Source organism: Malaclemys terrapin, chromosome 1 (assembly GCF_027887155.1).
Source record: "Malaclemys terrapin pileata isolate rMalTer1 chromosome 1, rMalTer1.hap1, whole genome shotgun sequence".
NCBI classification, from domain to species: domain Eukaryota; kingdom Metazoa; phylum Chordata; order Testudines; family Emydidae; genus Malaclemys; species Malaclemys terrapin.
The window spans coordinates 31,599,800-31,617,455 of record NC_071505.1 but is presented as its reverse complement, the minus strand read 5'-3'; the positions used below and the strand labels follow the sequence as shown (position 1 = coordinate 31,617,455).

The 17,656-nt window shown below is 39.5% G+C and overlaps 1 protein-coding gene across 2 annotated transcripts in view; it reads right to left on the bottom strand.

The window, feature by feature from the left end:
• TBC1D22A (TBC1 domain family member 22A) overlaps positions 1-17,656 on the bottom strand; it is a 446,515-nt gene that overhangs the window by 220,788 nt on the left and 208,071 nt on the right. For both annotated transcript variants that reach the window (XM_054019874.1, XM_054019883.1), the window contains exon 10: positions 6,418-6,493. In XM_054019874.1, the coding sequence (XP_053875849.1) occupies positions 6,418-6,493 (76 nt within the window). The remainder of the gene's footprint in view (positions 1-6,417; positions 6,494-17,656) is intronic.

Below are 17,656 nucleotides of genomic sequence, written 5' to 3'. Positions count from 1 at the left end.
ATGAAAAAAATTGAAAAGGATACTCATGTTTCTTGGGCACTAAAATTTACTTACTTTGGAAGTTCTACCATAGAGAAAATTTTCCCTTTGGGGTTGTCTCTCTCTCTCTCTCTCTCACACACACATACACACACACACACACACTTTTTAAAATCAGAACAATAATTTAGTTACAGTAAGACTCAAAGTAAACAAAATGGTATTGGTGCACTATTGATAGAGTTTGTGTATATATCCGGACTTGTTCACTGATTGTTACACAATTTAAATAAAACATATATTGAAGAAAGGACAAATGAAAAGCAGGCTTACTCGGAAACAAGAAGATAATCTGAGACAATTGTAAATGTGATTGATATTCTGAGCTGGATTACTTTAACATATCTTGTTAGGGAAAAGAATGGTTATTTACTCAACAGTAGATGTGGTGTTACCTGTCAGCTCTGTGTTCTTGGGGAACCAGGGCACAGTATCCAGCCTGTTTGACTCAGGAAAGATACCCCCCCGTCCCTGCCCCGCTGCCCCCAGCCTCTGCTTGAGCCAAAACCGATCAGAAGAATGATTTACAAAAAGCAATGAAAAGGCAGTGGGAGACTCACCTAAACCCTCCTAGACAAGGCTGACAGGATTAAGGAACTCTCCTAGCCTCATTTGCATCGGAGATGGAACAGGGAGGCATCTCCATTAGCATACAGAATGGAGAACAGAGATTCCAAGGAAAGAACTGCACTGAAGTCTGGGACCAGAAAAGCCAGGAAGCACTGCATGATGGGGGAATCTCTACTCCGGATGTTAATGAACCCACGCCTACACACATCCAGCTCAGTAGTTATCAGACCAATTCTAGTAACAAATCCTTTACTGGTATCCAAAATACTGAAGCTGCCTAACTACATTGCGAGCTCCCTCGAAGGAACACACTCATAGCCAGGAATGATCAGTTCCTATTGTCTAACCTGAACAAAACAGTTTTGGTATACTCCCTTGAGCCATCAGTTTACCCATAAACTAATCCAGTGTTCTCCCTTGATCCATTGTTGTTTCCCTACAAAAAAAAACCCCTACCCACGCTCAAGTAAGTGTTCTGATGCCTGAATCCAAAATCTGCATCAGTTCCATTGGGACTTCATCTTCTCTTGACTGATTGTGCTGGGGGCTCTGCCTGTCTCCAGCACTCCGGACCCTCAGCTACCATCACCATCTGGGAACCCCAACCGGTTCAAGCTTCACGGAGTGGTGAGAACCCAACTCTCTCTCTGCCTTTTTATTTTTCCTACTCTAGGTATAGCTTTCTAACCCTGACTTGTGTGATTAGTTATAGTTTTCTAAACCAGACTTTTGTAATCAAATTTAAGCTTCATTTAATATTGCAACTGTTTTGTTTGTTTGGCTCTCCTTGTATGGTTATTACCTGGCAATAAATAACTTTTATGGTTAAGCTGGTTGCTTCCCGCCCTCCGTTTTGTGTTTTTGGCTTCCCCATTTGCTCTGCAGTAACACTTCTCTTACCTAAGCTAAAGATCCCTGTAGCGCCCAAGAATCCTGTGGGGTTTGCTCATCAAGTGGGTTACCACCAGAACAACTGTAATGTGAAAGCGGGGACTGGGACGTGCTGAAAATAGGAGGGAGGCAGCTTGGAAATGCTGCTCGACCCAGCCTGCTGAGTCCAGGGGGAAAATAAGGGTGGCAACTTGGGAGTGCTGATTGACCTGGTCCACTCAGACACACGCTGTTAATCTGTGTGTTCATCTGATTCTGGGGCTGGAAGAACCCAGCCCTGGGGAACGGATAGCTCCATTGGGAGGGAACTTGCAGAAGGGAGAAGTAGAGTTCCATATGAAAACACAAGTGACAAGCAGTACATTGATAGAATTACAGAACACCCCCACCCCCGAAGAATAATCCTAATAAATGAGCATACCCCAAAGTAACAGGCAAATCTGGTAACAGTGGTTCTTCAAGATGTGTTATCCACATCCACCTAAATTCCATTTTTGATGCACATGCACACAAGATCAGATTCTTTTGAAAAGAAGTGTCCGCAGGATCCGTGTCTGTGCCTGTATGTCCTCCAGCACCATGTAAAGAAGGGAATAAAGGGTGGGGCAGCTACAATCAACTTTCAGTTCTTTCAGCAAAACGGAATCCAGGTGATATGGGGAAGAAGGGCAGATCATAGTGTACCTGTGGACATCAGAACTTGAAGAACTGCAGTTACTGTAGAATAAATAACCATTTTTTCTTCTCCAAGTGATTGTCCATATGTCTTACACTTCTAGTACTTCACAAGCTGTGAACTCATGTCCAAGAGGTGGGTGTTCTGCGTCTACTGAAACAAGGTCAGCAAGACAGCTTTGCCAAGGGAGCATCAGATCTTGAGCAACCATACTACAGTCTAATGCAGTCCCAAACCCATTTAGATAGCGTGTGGAGACAGGCTCACCGTTCATCCTATCAGAAGGCCAGGAACAATCATGGTGAATTCCCAAATGGTAGAAGAGCGTTCTTGGTACATCTAAATTGTGGAGCCTAGTTTCATGTAGACTAGCATGACATTTAGGGAAGGTAACTTCTGGGTAAATCACTTGATTTAGATGAAAATCTGACACTATGCAAGAACTTCAAGTGAAGTCTTAATGTTCTTTTGTCCTTCTGGTAAAACTGTATATGATGGTCCTTCAATGGGACCTCTGACCTTTTAGATCTCTCCTATTCTTCTGGATGAGATGGTAGCACCTAAGAAGGTAGTCTTCATATACAGGTGATACAAAGAGGTTGCCACAGATTCAAAGAGAAATCTCTTTAATGCCAATCTCCCTTCTGGGATTTCAATGGATTGTTAAGTGTCTTTGACTGATGGAAAGACACAAATAGGACCTTTGAGGAACTTGCCAACTAATGGGTGAAAAGACTTTGAGACCCTCTATGGAAGGAAGAGCAGAAAGAGCTACCAAATGGACTCATAGGGAGATAATTCAGAGCCCCAAATGCTTCAGGACTAGAATTAAATCTAGAATCATTGCTATTGGGATCTCTTCAGATAACAGATGCTTCTGCATTGTCCAAATAGTGAAATTTCAATTTTTTTGCATAAATCAGAATCCACATGGGGGTTTAGCATGCTTTAATTTATGCCAATTAACTTCACATCTTTAACTAATTTGCACTGTGTAGATGCTGCCTAATGCTGCTTGTTGGAATGCTCAGTCCCTCTTCAGGAAGTTGTATTTAGCCAGGAACATGGTAGTTTGAAAAGCACATTTGTAAGCTGGTTGAGGAATAAGCCTTATGGTCAAGAGGTCAAGTCCTTTGGGGTGTTTATCCAGTGGTGTCATTTTGGGTGGTTCCTGTTGTTTAAACCACTTGTAGACAGCTGCAACCACTGTGGATTCCAGTGTGGTGTACAGAAATGTATAAACCCCTTCAAGGGGACTTGGCAGCAACTATTCATCTTTGAAGTGGGTATCACTGATGCTGGGGTTTGCAGTAGATCCCTTTCTGGATCCAGCAAGATTTCATTTATTCATATTGGCAACCTACCAGGAACTGAAGGAACTGCACCAGAAGACTACCAGATCTTGCAGGAGCTCATCTGGCTGGGTTGAAACAATTCGAGTAAGAGCCTTATCAGATAAAGATGACAACGTGATAGGGTGGACATCTGTCTCTGGCAGATCTTCTTGCTCTAAATCCTGGCTCTCATACTAAAAAGTATGGTGGACCAGTTGCCTTTCATGAGGTGGTCTAAGAGGTGAGGAAAACCTGGCTTTAGAATCAGGAGCAACCAATGAAGTCTTTCTATTGAGTTGCATCCCCCAAGGGGCCTGGAACGGCCACAATTACATCAGATAGGAATATAGTAGGCCCCGGAGGATGCCAATAAGGGCCTCATCACTAGGTTCTCAGTATCTCATCCTGTGTCATCTGACTCCGTCAGAGCAGCTTGGCTCATAGTGAGGAGAGTGTAGTAAGTATGTGGCAAACATCTCTCCATTTTGCTTAGATGGGGAAGAGAAATCCCTCTTACATACACGGAGCCACTCTCTTGGGAGTTCTACAAGGTTCTAGAATATTCTGTGCAGGAACTGAGGTAGCCAATCCAGATGTCACCGGGGCTTTTTTTAGTGGCAACAGCAACCTTGTGAGGACAGTTACTTTCAAGTCACTCAATACTGTGACTTTCTCTGTTCTGATGCGATTCAGTTCCAAAGGCATACCCTGCACATTAATGGGCAGCATGGTATATGTTGTAGATGACAGAGGGTGCTCTATCCACAGCTAGTTAGTGCCGGGTGCTTCAGTTCTGAGTGCTTTGGTGCCAGGCAGGGACCTTGGATGACCATGCCAAGTGTTTCAGGTGCGAGTACTTTGGTACTAGTTGAGGCATTCACCAGCTCATGAAATGGCACCAAGGCCATCTGGTAACCCAATCTCTGCATTTAAATGCCTCCTTGCCAGCACGAAGTAGACTGGGGAGATCTGTCTCTCCAATCACTCTGTGACCTGTGCTGTTTTCTCTCTGTCTCCTTGGAACACTATCGAGGAGGGTAAGGAGGCTCTTGCCAATTCCGCAGTGAATGGATGAGACTTTCTTGAGGAGGACTGAAGTCTGGAGCTGGGAGTGGACTCAAGAATTACCAAAGCAGTTAGTGACAGTTTGGAAGTCATCTTTTCAGTCGGCTGGGAGGATGCCTTCATGGACCTTTCCATGAGGAAAAGTTTTTAGAAGTGATTCCCCCTTTGAGCACTCAAGTGGTGTATGTGCTCCACCTGGACAGAAGCAGCACTTCAAGTCTCCATCGTTAATATGAATAGCTGCCTTGCAAAAGGGACAGGATTTAAAACTGGGAGATTTTGACTCTGCCAGGTCCAGGGGCAGCTGTGGATAGAGCACCTCCTATTTAAAAGATGTCTTCCTTTTTATTGCATGCCAACAAGCTTAAAAACTATATTAATCTAACTATACTAAAAATCATATCTACCACACTAGGTAAATAAAAGCCAATTGCATAGTGCAGAGATATGGGCCCTGCCGAAGAAGCATCATGGGCAGTAAGAAAGAACTAAAAGGCAGCTGAGCCAATCCCCAACCTTTATGCCATTGGCTACGGAGGACTGTAGGGTATACAGGATGCAGGCATGGCTCCAATAGACACTGGCATTCAAAAGATTCCGATTTCACAAGCATGGAGCACACTTGCATGAGAAGTGGAATACATATGGACAATCACTTGAAGAAGAAACTGAAATTCCCACCTAAATCCACTAACATTTTGATAAATTAACTTGGTATATTACCCAAAGTTTATTACATACATATATCTAATAGACTATACATTTTCACAGTCTCCTAAACAATTTATATTTTTAAGACTGGTTTTCATTCCCTCATTTTGTCAATATTAAAAGTATTTTAATATCCACCTTTACTAATTTTATCATTAACCTTTCTTTGTTATGACACTAATAAGGTACACAGAGACATGTCAAGTATTCAGAATGTAAATATGTGCAAACAAGTTTAACACTGGTGCAAGAAAAGATTACAATATGTATAATGAAAAAAGAAGTCATCTTTTCAAGAAGATTATTCAGTATTAAGCTATTTAAGAAATAACATTTCTTTTGCTCTCCCATCATTGACAGGGTTGTGTCACAAATATATGCTTAGTTCTGCTTGGCATCACTTTGTTAATGCTTTGTTCATTAATTTAACAAACTACCAGGAGAATATGTTTAGAACGGGCAAGGCATTATCTCTTGAATTTCATTTAATTAAACTCTGCTATACCAATACGACAATCAGCATTTCATAAAGGGAATTATTTTAAGGATGAAGGTAGAAAATATTTCAAAGTTCCCTGCTAAAACATGAAAGCATAATCTAAAATTATCCCTGCAACATACTGTAATTTATCTATAATATTAAAGATGTTATTTCCAGAGTTAGTAATTAATTGGATTCCACAGAGAAATTATTCAGGCATTCTTGATAGCAAAACGATGCACAAAGGAACAAAACATAGTGCCGAAGGACAACCATAAACAACCACTGTGACTCTGCTGAATTACAACAATCATTGAGCTTAATGTGAAATAAATGCTGGCTGTCTTTTGTATGTGGCCATTACTCTGCTGCAAAGAGATTGCCATTGAATTTTGATTATATTGCCTTAATAAAAAGTAATGAAAGTGGCTCATGCTCTAGTGGCTTTCCTTTAAATGATACACAACAGTGATCTTGCAAAGGCCACTATGCCACAAGTTGATTGAGTAGGACACCTCGCCTGAGAAAGGCTGTGTTACACTCTCATGGTAGATAACTGCACTGATATTGGCTAGACTACTCACAAAGCTTTTAACTAAAGACTTTCAATGAAGCACCATTTAGAGTCTAGGTTAGCTTTTAAGACTTACCATCGATCCGGCTAACAAGTTCTTCCAGCATTTTCACTTTCTTTTGAATCCCTGGCTGTGCAAAGGTGTAGTTATCCTAAGGAGGAAAATATCATATAAATAATACATAATAGCAAAACTTATGAAGACTTTTCATTTGCTTATTTAAATCCACATATTTTTGTTTAATATAAACTTTTCAGATTAGGACAATGGCATTTAAAAGAATGAAAGTTCTGTTTCTATATAGTTATTATTAATAATCAGTAATTAATCACATTCCATAGATGTAGTGGTGATCTCCATGGCCTCACTAGTACTTCACTCGCTAATCCATCCCACTGGAATTTATGTTAATATTCTAAACCGCTGAGCAGATAACAAAAATCTTCCTTCTAAAGACTTCTATTATCTCACCAAAACATTAACGTTTACCCCACAATTAGACTGGTCCGGGATGCAAGAATTCAGCCCTAAACCAGTGACAAGATTAGAGTTTGATCTTCAAAAGCTTAGATGAATATCCTCAGCTGGTAGAAATAATCATAACCCCACTTCAATGGAGTTATAACAAACTACACTAGTTGAAGATTTACCCCCATGAGCCCAAAGTCATAGGCAGGCCCACCAACGGGGGGGAGGGAGAGGGAGCAAAGGGGGCAATTGCCCAGGGCCCTGGGCAATTTAAAAGGGCCCGGGAGGTCCCAGCTGCTGCCGCCAATGCTGTAGTAGCAGTGGTGGCAATGAGGAGCCTCGGGCCCTTTTAAATCGCCCTGGTGGGCTGCAGGGCTCCTAGGCGCACAGGGTGGTACTGGTGGTGGCAAGCATGTGGAAGCCCTTGGCATGCTGGAAGAGCGCACCCAGCAGCACGCTGGGCATCAGACAGCACAGACGAAGCACTGCCTAAACGTCAAGCAGACTGTTCTAGGAGGCCCACTGACTATTCTGCCCTTGGCAGAGCCATCCCTAGGATACAACAAATCAGGGCGACCGCTCTGGGCCACTTTGGGGACCCCATGGGCCAGCAAGATTGGCCAGCGCAGTCGGCCCCGGAAGTAATGGATTCGTCACTTCCACCCCAGGCCTCACACCCCCATAGGGACAGCCTTGGCCCAGGGACCTGGAATTGCTGTCAGCAGGCCTGGTCACAGGTAAAATTGTGAACCCAAATGCAACATGCAAATTCCACAATTGTGCAGATAGACCAAATATTTGTATGTGCAAATGCCTGATCTGAAAGTACAACAATGGCAAATGGTCATGCAAATTATTGTAGTTGTATAGATGTGAGTTCTGATGTATTGAGAACGAATAGTTTGAAAGTCTATGTAGAGGGAATACCACACATTGGTTAAACCACAGAAGAGATGAAATGCTCCAATCCATACCTATGTTTGTCAATATTTTGTAGAGCAATGTTATTTGACTACATTGTAGAATATCTAAATATTTAGTAGCATTCTTCATCTCGCAGCCACTGCACAGCAAGACTCATGATACTATGGCATGATTTTAAACATGAAGGGAGAATAAAAGGAACCCCAGTACAAACACATTTTTTTTAAAAGAATGCAAACATTTTAAAAATTGTTTTCCTATAAAATGTGGCATACACAAAATATCTAACGAGGTGATATGGTGTAAAAGATATTTTGGGATAACTCACTTGCCATATGCCATTGGTGAGCTGTGTAGCCATCCCACAATCATACTAATAAAACCACCCTTGCTGTTGGAATGCTAATCTTTCCATTCCTATGTTGATTTCAGTTGGGTAATCTTCACTTTGCATTAATGCAGTGTTGAACATTTAACAGTATTTATTTTAAAAAAAATACTATTTTGACGCATACACATTAATTTATTAAATTACATTTATGGGGTTTATAAAAATGTAGAAAGTGTAATTTAGATTTTTAAAATCTATAATGTCCTAAAACTGAACAAAAATATTAAAACATTGTTTGTGTTTAACAATCCTTATACGAGTAGAACACATCAGAATATGGAAACAAAGTTTACTAACTTGTGGATAATAGTGAACTGAAGAAACCCAATATGCAGTAAGTAAATGCATTTTTTTCTGGTAACCTGGGTTTCATTTTGAGTAGACTCACTAAGGGCCTGATCCAAATTCCATGGAAGTAAATGGGATTCTTTCTACCAACCTCACCGAGATTTGGATTAAGCCCAAGGACACTATATGAACCTGTTCATCAGTGTGCATTTCCCCAACTACCAAAAAAACAATCTGACAAATCAGCATGATTAGTAGCCTCTGATCAGCAGAAACCAAGAACAGGACTAAAATGGATATTACAGATCAGCTATATTGGCAGAGGTGTGTTGGAAAGTTTACATAGTACCTATTTAAAATATGTAGGATTATAGCCTTACTAGTCCTCAATTTTACAAATATTAAATCTAATTTGAAAAAGCAAATTCAAAAGTTCACAAGGGAAAATTACTTACAAGTACTGTAGTCTGTTGCCCACCCTAAAACAGTGAATTGAAGTCCCAACACTATTATGGTGCCATCAACTGGAAAACGAGGTACAGATTTGTGAAGTCCCACTCTCACCCTGCAGATTACACTCGTCCATTAGAGACATTTCCAGATAAAAATTAGTACGCAAAATAGTAAGAAAAATAATAAAACAGTACCAGCACATTATCCAGCATAGAGGAGGATAGGATGGAAGAAGAGAGGACTACGATGAACAGATAACCAATAATTTTCCCTGTCATACATCTCTCTCTCCTCCCATCCTATGACAAGGGATAAAGGACCAGACAGAAGATGTAGCCAGCAGTAATAGAGCTGCTAACCCCAGATGTTAAAAAAATATATATATAAGTCAGACCTAAAAAATCATGAGCCTGTCTAAAAAAATCTGACTAAAAATGCCTCTCATATAGCCCTCCTTTTCCCTTCTCGTTCTTCCTCTGACACCCTACATTACACTGCATCTGGCCTGCAACATTTCCCTGCATCCTGTCGGCAACCCACTTCCTCCATATTTACTTGTAGGTTCCTCATTCTGCCTCCTCTATGCCCCACCTCCCATTTCTTTGCATGCCCACAACAAGCCTCCTGCTCTCCACATTCCTCAAAGTTATTTGCCCTGTTCCCTAATATATTGCCATCCTCTGATACTCTCACAGTACCCATTCCTAGCACACCCACATTCTCTTTTCCCATGCCTGACTCTCAATGTACTGCGGGGCAGCCTGTTTTTAGTCTCAGTGGAAATAGCAGGAGATGGCATCCATCTTTGTCTATTGGATGGCCAAAACGCTACAATCCCATAATTGAGGAAGAAGGGCATGTTGGTTAACAAAACCAACCCGGTTTAGAGGGGAAGTGAAGACAGTGATTAAAAATTTAATATATAATAGATGGAATAAAGGGGAAATTAATATTAATGAATATAAATCAGAAGCCAGGAATTGTAGGGAATGTATAAGGGAAGCAAAAAGACACAAGGAGAAATCTATGGCCAGCATAGTGAAGGACAATAAGAAGGAAGGGTTGTTTTTTTTAAGTATATTAGGAATAAAAATAATCCCAACAATAGTATTGGTCCATCGCTAAATCGAAATTGGAGAAATATCAATAATAATTCAGAAAGTGTTCAATAAACATTTCTGTTTTGTATGCGGGGGAAAAAAACAGGTGTAGCCATATCATATGACGAGAACATACTTTCCATTTCACTAGTAATTGGGAAGACCTAAGTAACTATAGGCCTATCAGTCCGATATTGATCCTTAGCTGATATAGCATTCAATTAATGAAGAATTAAAGATGGGTAATGTAATTAATCCAAATCAACATGGGTTTATGGAAAAGAGATCCTGTCAAACTAACTTGCTTTTTTTTTTTTTTTTAATGATATTAGAAGTTCGATTCATAAAAGGTAATAGTCCTGATGTAATACACCTAGAGTTCTGCAAGGTGTTTGATTTAATCCCATATGTTTTGATTAAAAAACTAGACCGATATAAATTTAACATGACACACACTAAATGGATTAAAAATTAGCTAACAGATAGTTCTAAAAATGTAACTGTAAACAGGGAATGATTGCCGAGCAGGTGTGTTTCTAGTGAAGTCCTGTACGCATTGCTTCTTGGCCCTATGCTATCTAACATTTTATCAATGGCCTGGAAGAAAAACATAAAATTATCACTAAAAGGTTTCCAATGATTCAAAAATTGGAGGAGTAAATAAAGAAGATGACAGATCACTGATTCAGAGTGATCTGGATCACTTGGTAAACTGGGCACAAGAAAACAACTCAAGTTTTAATATGGCTAAGCATAATTGTACATGTCTAGGAACAAAATGTAGAACATACTTGCAAGATGGAGCACTCTATCTTGGGAAGCAGTGACTTTGAAAAAAAAATATTTTGGGCCATGCTGGATAATCAACTGAACATGAGCTCCCAGTGTGACATTGCGGCCAAAAGGGCTAAAGCTATCCTTGTAGTATGAAAAGGAGATTCCTGAGTAACAGTAGAGAGATTATTTTACCTCTGTATTTAGCACTAGCATAACTACTCCTGGAATATAGTGTCTAGTTCTGGGGTCCACAAATCAAGTATGTAGATAAACTGGAGAAGGATTCAAGAAGAGCCATGAGAATGAACAAAGGATTAGAAAACATGCTTTATAGTAATAGGCTCAAAGAGATCAATCTACTTAATTTAACCAAGAGAAAGTTAAGAGGTGACTTGATTACAGTCTATAAATACCTACATGGGGAACAAACATTTGATAATGGGCTCTAAGGTATAACAGTCCAATGGTGGAAAGATGAAGCTACATAAATTCAAACAAAATAAGGTGTAAATTTTTAACAGTAATTAGCAATTGGAACAATTTATCAATGGTTATGGCGGATTCTTCATCACTCGCAATTTTTAAATCAAGCTTGGATGTTTTTCTAAAATGTATGCTGTAAGAATTATTTTGGGGAAGTTCTATGGATTGTGTTATACAAGAAGTCACACTAGATGATCACAGTGACCCCTTCTGCCTTTGGAATCTATTAATCTATGAAACGTTAGTGAGATGTGGCATCCATCTTGCTAAAGTGCTGGCTGTGGCTTCAGTGCCACTGACTGTAATGGGAGAGGGTGCCCCCCTTTGTGAGGGCAGCCTCACTTCGCCTGCAGAGGCCAAATGGACATGGTGTTCATCCTTCTAAGGGCAGCCTGTGGCTATTATAGCTAAAGGCAAAACTCAGATTGAATGCAGAAATTTATAAGAATCCTTATACTAGAAAGACAGAAAAAACAGACAGAAACATTGTAAGGACTGACAACAGTGCATTAACCCCAGGAAGTGGGTTTACCTTGTATGCTACTACCAGAATCTTGCAGACAAAGGCGGCGTCCTGAGAGAGGAAAAGCCTGGGGAAACCTCAAGAAACTGTGTATAAACTCAACTGTTCTTCTCCTTACAAGTCTTTAGTCAAAGATGAAAGATGTACATGATCTGAAAAGAAACCAGGGTATTCTGATAACTCTGTATGGAGTTATGGGGAAATAAATCCTCACTGCCTGTCAAGTGAAGGGTGCTCTAGACAAATGACATTTCATAAGCTCATGAAAAAGCTTACCAGCCTGGTCATGCTCAGTGAGAATGCAGCTTCAAGACCCCCATAGCCAATCTGAGATGAATGTGACTGCAGAGCACAAGCCCCTGAGAATGAAAGTAAAGGAACTTGGGAAGTACCCACAGGGCACGACTAGGCATATTCAGTCTGAAAATCAAGAGTGGCAGGGTCACCATCAAATCTGCAAAAGTCACAACTGCCATGTCTTCACTGCCTTCCTCAGTACTTTGGGCAGCAGCAGAAGTGTTGCAAAGGAGGTCATTAGGACTGAAGAGTCTGAGAACTCGTATGAACATTTCCAAAATCTGGTGTGCCTCACTTTGCCAATGATTTTGAAGACCAAACTGCATTCTCCCAGAACCAACAGTTTGCAAATAAGCCAGCCTGCATGGAAAAGATACCATGAATGAAAAGGTGGGTGCAATATGAGCTCCTGCTCATGAAAATTATCCCATTCCTTCTACCCAGTGGTTGCCATGCAGAATCAGATTCTCAAGAATGTATTCCCTTCAACACAAGCTTGAAAACACATCCAAAGTGTTAACACAAGGATCAAGGTTCTCCTAATACCATACTGAGAACTAAGAAGCAATGAGAGTGGGAAAATGCATTTTCACAGGAGAAGGTAATGTCCATGAAGGAGGAAGACAGAACAAGAATATGGCAGGAAATCGGTTTTCTCTGAATCTGAGGCAGAAGGCTGTTAGCAGGCCATTGAAAGGCACCAGAAAGGGCGCTAAGGGGCCATGCAAGCTCTCTCTGGTGCTTCAGCAATGGAAATTACAGACACAGAAACCAAAATGCAAGTGCTGTGGCAGGCACACCAGCAAGAGCACTGCAGAGAGTGTTAAGAGTGAGAGAGTGCAACACAGAGAAAACTGAAGGGAAACCTGTCAGAGCATCAGGAGAGGGAAAAGATGAACCTCCACCAAAGGCCAGAGAAAATGACAAATAATTTTACCAAAAGATGGAAGTACGTGCCGGTTCCTTAGGTTTCTCCCCTCCCCAGTAAGAACATGGTTACTGGTTATACAGCATGAAGTTCTTCTGTCTTCTGTACCGTCCCTCAGCATAGGATCCTTCCCCAAAAAACTATGTGGGGATGGGATCCAAAATTCAAGGCTTAATTCACTGTAGTTGAGTGAGAGATGATTTAAAACAATCCTGCTCTTTAAAGCAGATTATCAAATTAAAATATAGTTCTGTACAGAACCTTTCATTTTCAAGGAACTCTAACGTGCTTTTTAAAGTGATATATTAGACACTGGTAGTTTGGTAACTCTGTTGGCAAACAGACCAGCCATACATTAGTCCATTTAACATTAGAAACTATTATACTAAGTGAGCAAATGTTGGCCAGAACACAAGGATAATCCCTTAAAATTTTGGAACAGAGCTACATACTCCAATTTCCCACATGGAAAGCCACCGAAGACAAGCAACAACATTTTCTGGTTAGCATTTCATCTTAAGAACTGTATCTCCAACAGTGAAGTACTATACTAAGTGGCAACATTGCAAAGAAAGGAAAATCCAGACATAGGATTTAAATCTAGAACCTTTTAATTCCAAGACAACTCCCTCTGAAAATCAATGTAAATATAAATAATTTGTATAATCTCAAATGCTCACATTTGGTTTTCAAAAGGTATGTATTTAGTGTTTTCATACAAAATGCATACATTACAATGAATGTTTTTCCTTGTGTTCTAGCAAACATTTGCTCCCTTAGTATAATAGTTTCTAATGTTAAATGGACTAATTATGAATAGGAGCCACATGAATAAGAAATCTCAGTTTATAGATTTTATTTTTAATGTGGTATACAGAATCCTTGAATTTTCTTACTTCTTTTTCTTCCTCTTTTACTGTATATGTCATGAATACTTCAAAATTTAAAGTTGACTTGCAGTTTGAGCCACTTTCTGATTAAGAAGACAATACTTAAGAAGCAAGAGTCCAGCGTAAGAAGTTAAACATTCAAATATTTTTCCAAAATTTTAAAGACGTAATCTACTGAAAAATGGAGAAAGGCAAAAAGAGAGATATAGATGATATAAATTAAGGAAAAACAAAGGTATGAGAGAGGGCAGCACTGGGCAAAATGAAAGGGTTAGGATGCAGCCATACTGGGGGAGATAGGAGTAAAACAAGATGAAAGCCAGCTTAGCTAGAAAACTACTACTAACAAAGATGTGTTATGTTAACAGTTCTGCATGAGACCAACCTCCACAGTGGCTAGAAAACTGTAATTCAAATAATTCTAAAATTACTTCCATAGCATGAGGCTGTACATTATTGTTACTCCAACCTTACACATAGGCCTTGTTTACATTAGAAAGGATTTGCCATCATAGCTATGTTTGCAAACCCTCCTAGTGCAAATACCGTTTGTATCAAGAAAATAACTCTTTTGCCAGGATATTTTATATCAGTTTCCTGAACAAAACAATCTAAACCAGCAAAAGGGCCTGCTTGCTGGTATAACTGGATCTATACTAGGACTTATAGCAACATAGCTAGGTCAGTTAAAAAAAAAAAAGAAATACTCACCCCTAACCAACATAAGTGCAGATCAGGACTAAAGAAAGCAGGTTCAATTGGACCCAGGGTCTCTTAAATATCCAAAGGCCAAACATTCAGATCCAAGGGGCATGGCACTACTTTCTAGGCACAGAGATCCCTGTCATATCTATTCTCAAATATGAGGAACTGCAAAGGTATTTCTTGAAGAAAGAAATGTCAAGACGTATATCAATTGGTAGACTTACTTGCTTTTCCCGTTAAACAATCGTAAAAGAGTATTTCAAATTAATTAGTACATTAGTTTGTACAACTAGCTGTGCGATGGGACCATTACTACAAATAAAGGTGAACAAAACAATTATCTGTATTAACAGCACAACAGATGTATAGACAGTAACCTGTACGTGAGGCTAGATTTCTGTAACAATGATACATTCCTGCATTGGAGACAAAAATCACACATTGACTTAAGAAGTAACATATTTAACAAGTATGGAAAAAGACTGACATTCCAATCCATGCTATAACAGTACGAATGTTAATATTAGTTTATATTTATTTTACTAGCAGGGCTGCATACCAGTAATGAAAGGAAAACATACACAAAGAAATTGGGGGAGGTTTCAGTGTGGGACTGGTGAGTTTTTGTTTTTTTTTAAGTGAGTTACTTTCCTGAGTATTAATTAAGGAAATGAATAGTGGTGCACTGAGTCAAGTTAACTATAGGCTGGTACTAGGTAAACTACTTCCATCAACATATTTGGCACTGGCACTGCATCCTGACCTAAACATCTCTGCTACTCCAAATATTAGTTTCTCTAAAGCACAGATTTAAAAAAACATGCTGAAATGTGAAACTGTAGGATATAGCTGGTGGTCTCATCAAAGTTTCCAATTTGTATGTGCTTGTTACTGACTGAAACTTTAAGTCAATTCTTTAGAGATGAAAGGCCAACCAACAGTACCACAAATAAGAACAGATATTTTTAACAAACTTTCTCAACTTAAAAAAAATTTCTCTGGGTTGGTGCATTTCTGCTTGTGTGAAGAAAGCTTTCAACTTGCACTTAAGAAAAAGATGTTAGTACAACAAAGAGCCTTTCAAGTTTATCAGAGAAAGTCAATTTCTGGATGGCATCCAGTTAAATAATTAAAACCAAAACAACAACAACTTCAGTATAGATAGTTTTGAACTCAAAATCTATCCACTTCAATAAATGGAAAATGTCTAGTTATTCCTTATGGATGCAGTCATTATTAAGGTAACATGGCACAATTTAGAGTCTTCAAACAAATTTAGGAATGTTTTAATATATCCAAACTACAGATGTGCAACTACAAAAAAAAGCAGTTTATTCTTTTTCTAGTATTAGATATGAATTATACAAATATATATTGTCTGGCTATACCAAAACAAGGACAGGGGATATTGGACATGGTTTAATCAGCTGCAACTTTATTATTAGATGTCTAGGACTACCCGGCAGATAAAAGTGTACAGCACAGGTAACCCCATGTTTATTCTGTAATTACCGCGGGGGAGGCGGGGGTGGTACCAGCTCCCGCTCTTTTTCCATCCAGGTCCCTCCAACAAATCCATTGCCAGGACCATAACATCTTCTCCTCCACCCCCCGTAGGAGGGTTGGCTCCCTGCCGTACCAATCATAGGAGTCCTCAACCGCCCCATGCTCATTTCTTTAACAAACCCCTTTTTTAAGTCCTTTTCCATTTATCTGATCACCATATATCTTTCCTGTGGAGTACTTCACCAGACATCCTAACTTCTTTATATATTATGCTTCTGTATCTTTTCCCTTTTTCAGTCCTCATTATCCCCTACTAATTACATGTCAAGGTGTCGATAATGATTCAGTCACATTATTCCCTCACTCAAATTATCATTTACTCCACCCATCTCAGCATCCAATTCAAAACGAATGGTTATCAAAATTGTTAATTTGCTCTCCACTATCTCTCTGACCTCTTACCCACCTACTTCATTTCTCCAATTGTAAACGAACACTGTGGGGCGTAATTCTCTCACTGGTGCTGGCTCATCTATCTGGAATTATCCTTAGTTCCCCAATACTTTCCCTCTAGTCGGATAATGTTACAGAAATTACCTGTCTCTGTCTCATAATAGACTTTTTTTTTTTTTTTTTTAAGGGATCTGTGATATTGTAGAGGAAGGATTCTACGTAAGTGTAAAGTGCATTCTATTATCCCTAGTCCTTTAATGACTTATGTTGCAAAAACTAGCAATAAAAAACTAAGATTTAGAAATTAATCATGCAAAAGTCAGGGAATTCAAAAGCTGTTTCCACAGTAATATTCCACATCATTATGGAATTGTCAGTAGTGACTACATAGAGTTGTGTTGAGATTTGCAGTAGAAGCAAGACTAAAATCCCTCTATTGCACAACTAAATTGTTGAATTCAATTTCCAAACTTGGCAGAAGGCAACTTTTCTATGTACTTTTCTGTCCTGAACTATAGTTTTGCTGAGTTCTTTTTTATAACTAGTGAAATCTAATAACATTTATAGAAAAAAAAACATTTTAAATCGCTCCCATCGCTCCCCAAATTTTCACACACATTTCTGAACTGACATACATGATATTTCTTCAGCGTTGACAACTAGACTTTTGAAATATTTCTTTAGTAATGTCACTGGGAAAGATATTTCTAAATTAGGCCATGTCTACTCTACCACTTATGTTGGCAAAACTTACGTCGCTCAGGGGTGTGAGAAAACACACCAGAGCAACATATTTTTGCTGGCATACGTGGTAGTATGCATAGCCAGAGAACTTCTCCCACAGACATCACTACCACTGTTCATTGGGGGTAGTTTAATTATATTGATGGGAGAGCTCCCTCCCATTGGCACAGAGCAGCTACACATGAGATTTTACAGTAGCACAGATGCATCGGTACAGCTGTGCCATTATAAACTCTATAGTGTACAAATAGCCTTAGATGTTTTAAAGCACCCATCACTATAGTATTTCCATGACTGTGAACGGTGTCTAACCGAAAGCTGCCATTTTAATGGCAAGAGTCCCAGCCCGATGATATGGTGTACTAGAAAGAAAGTAGAAACTAA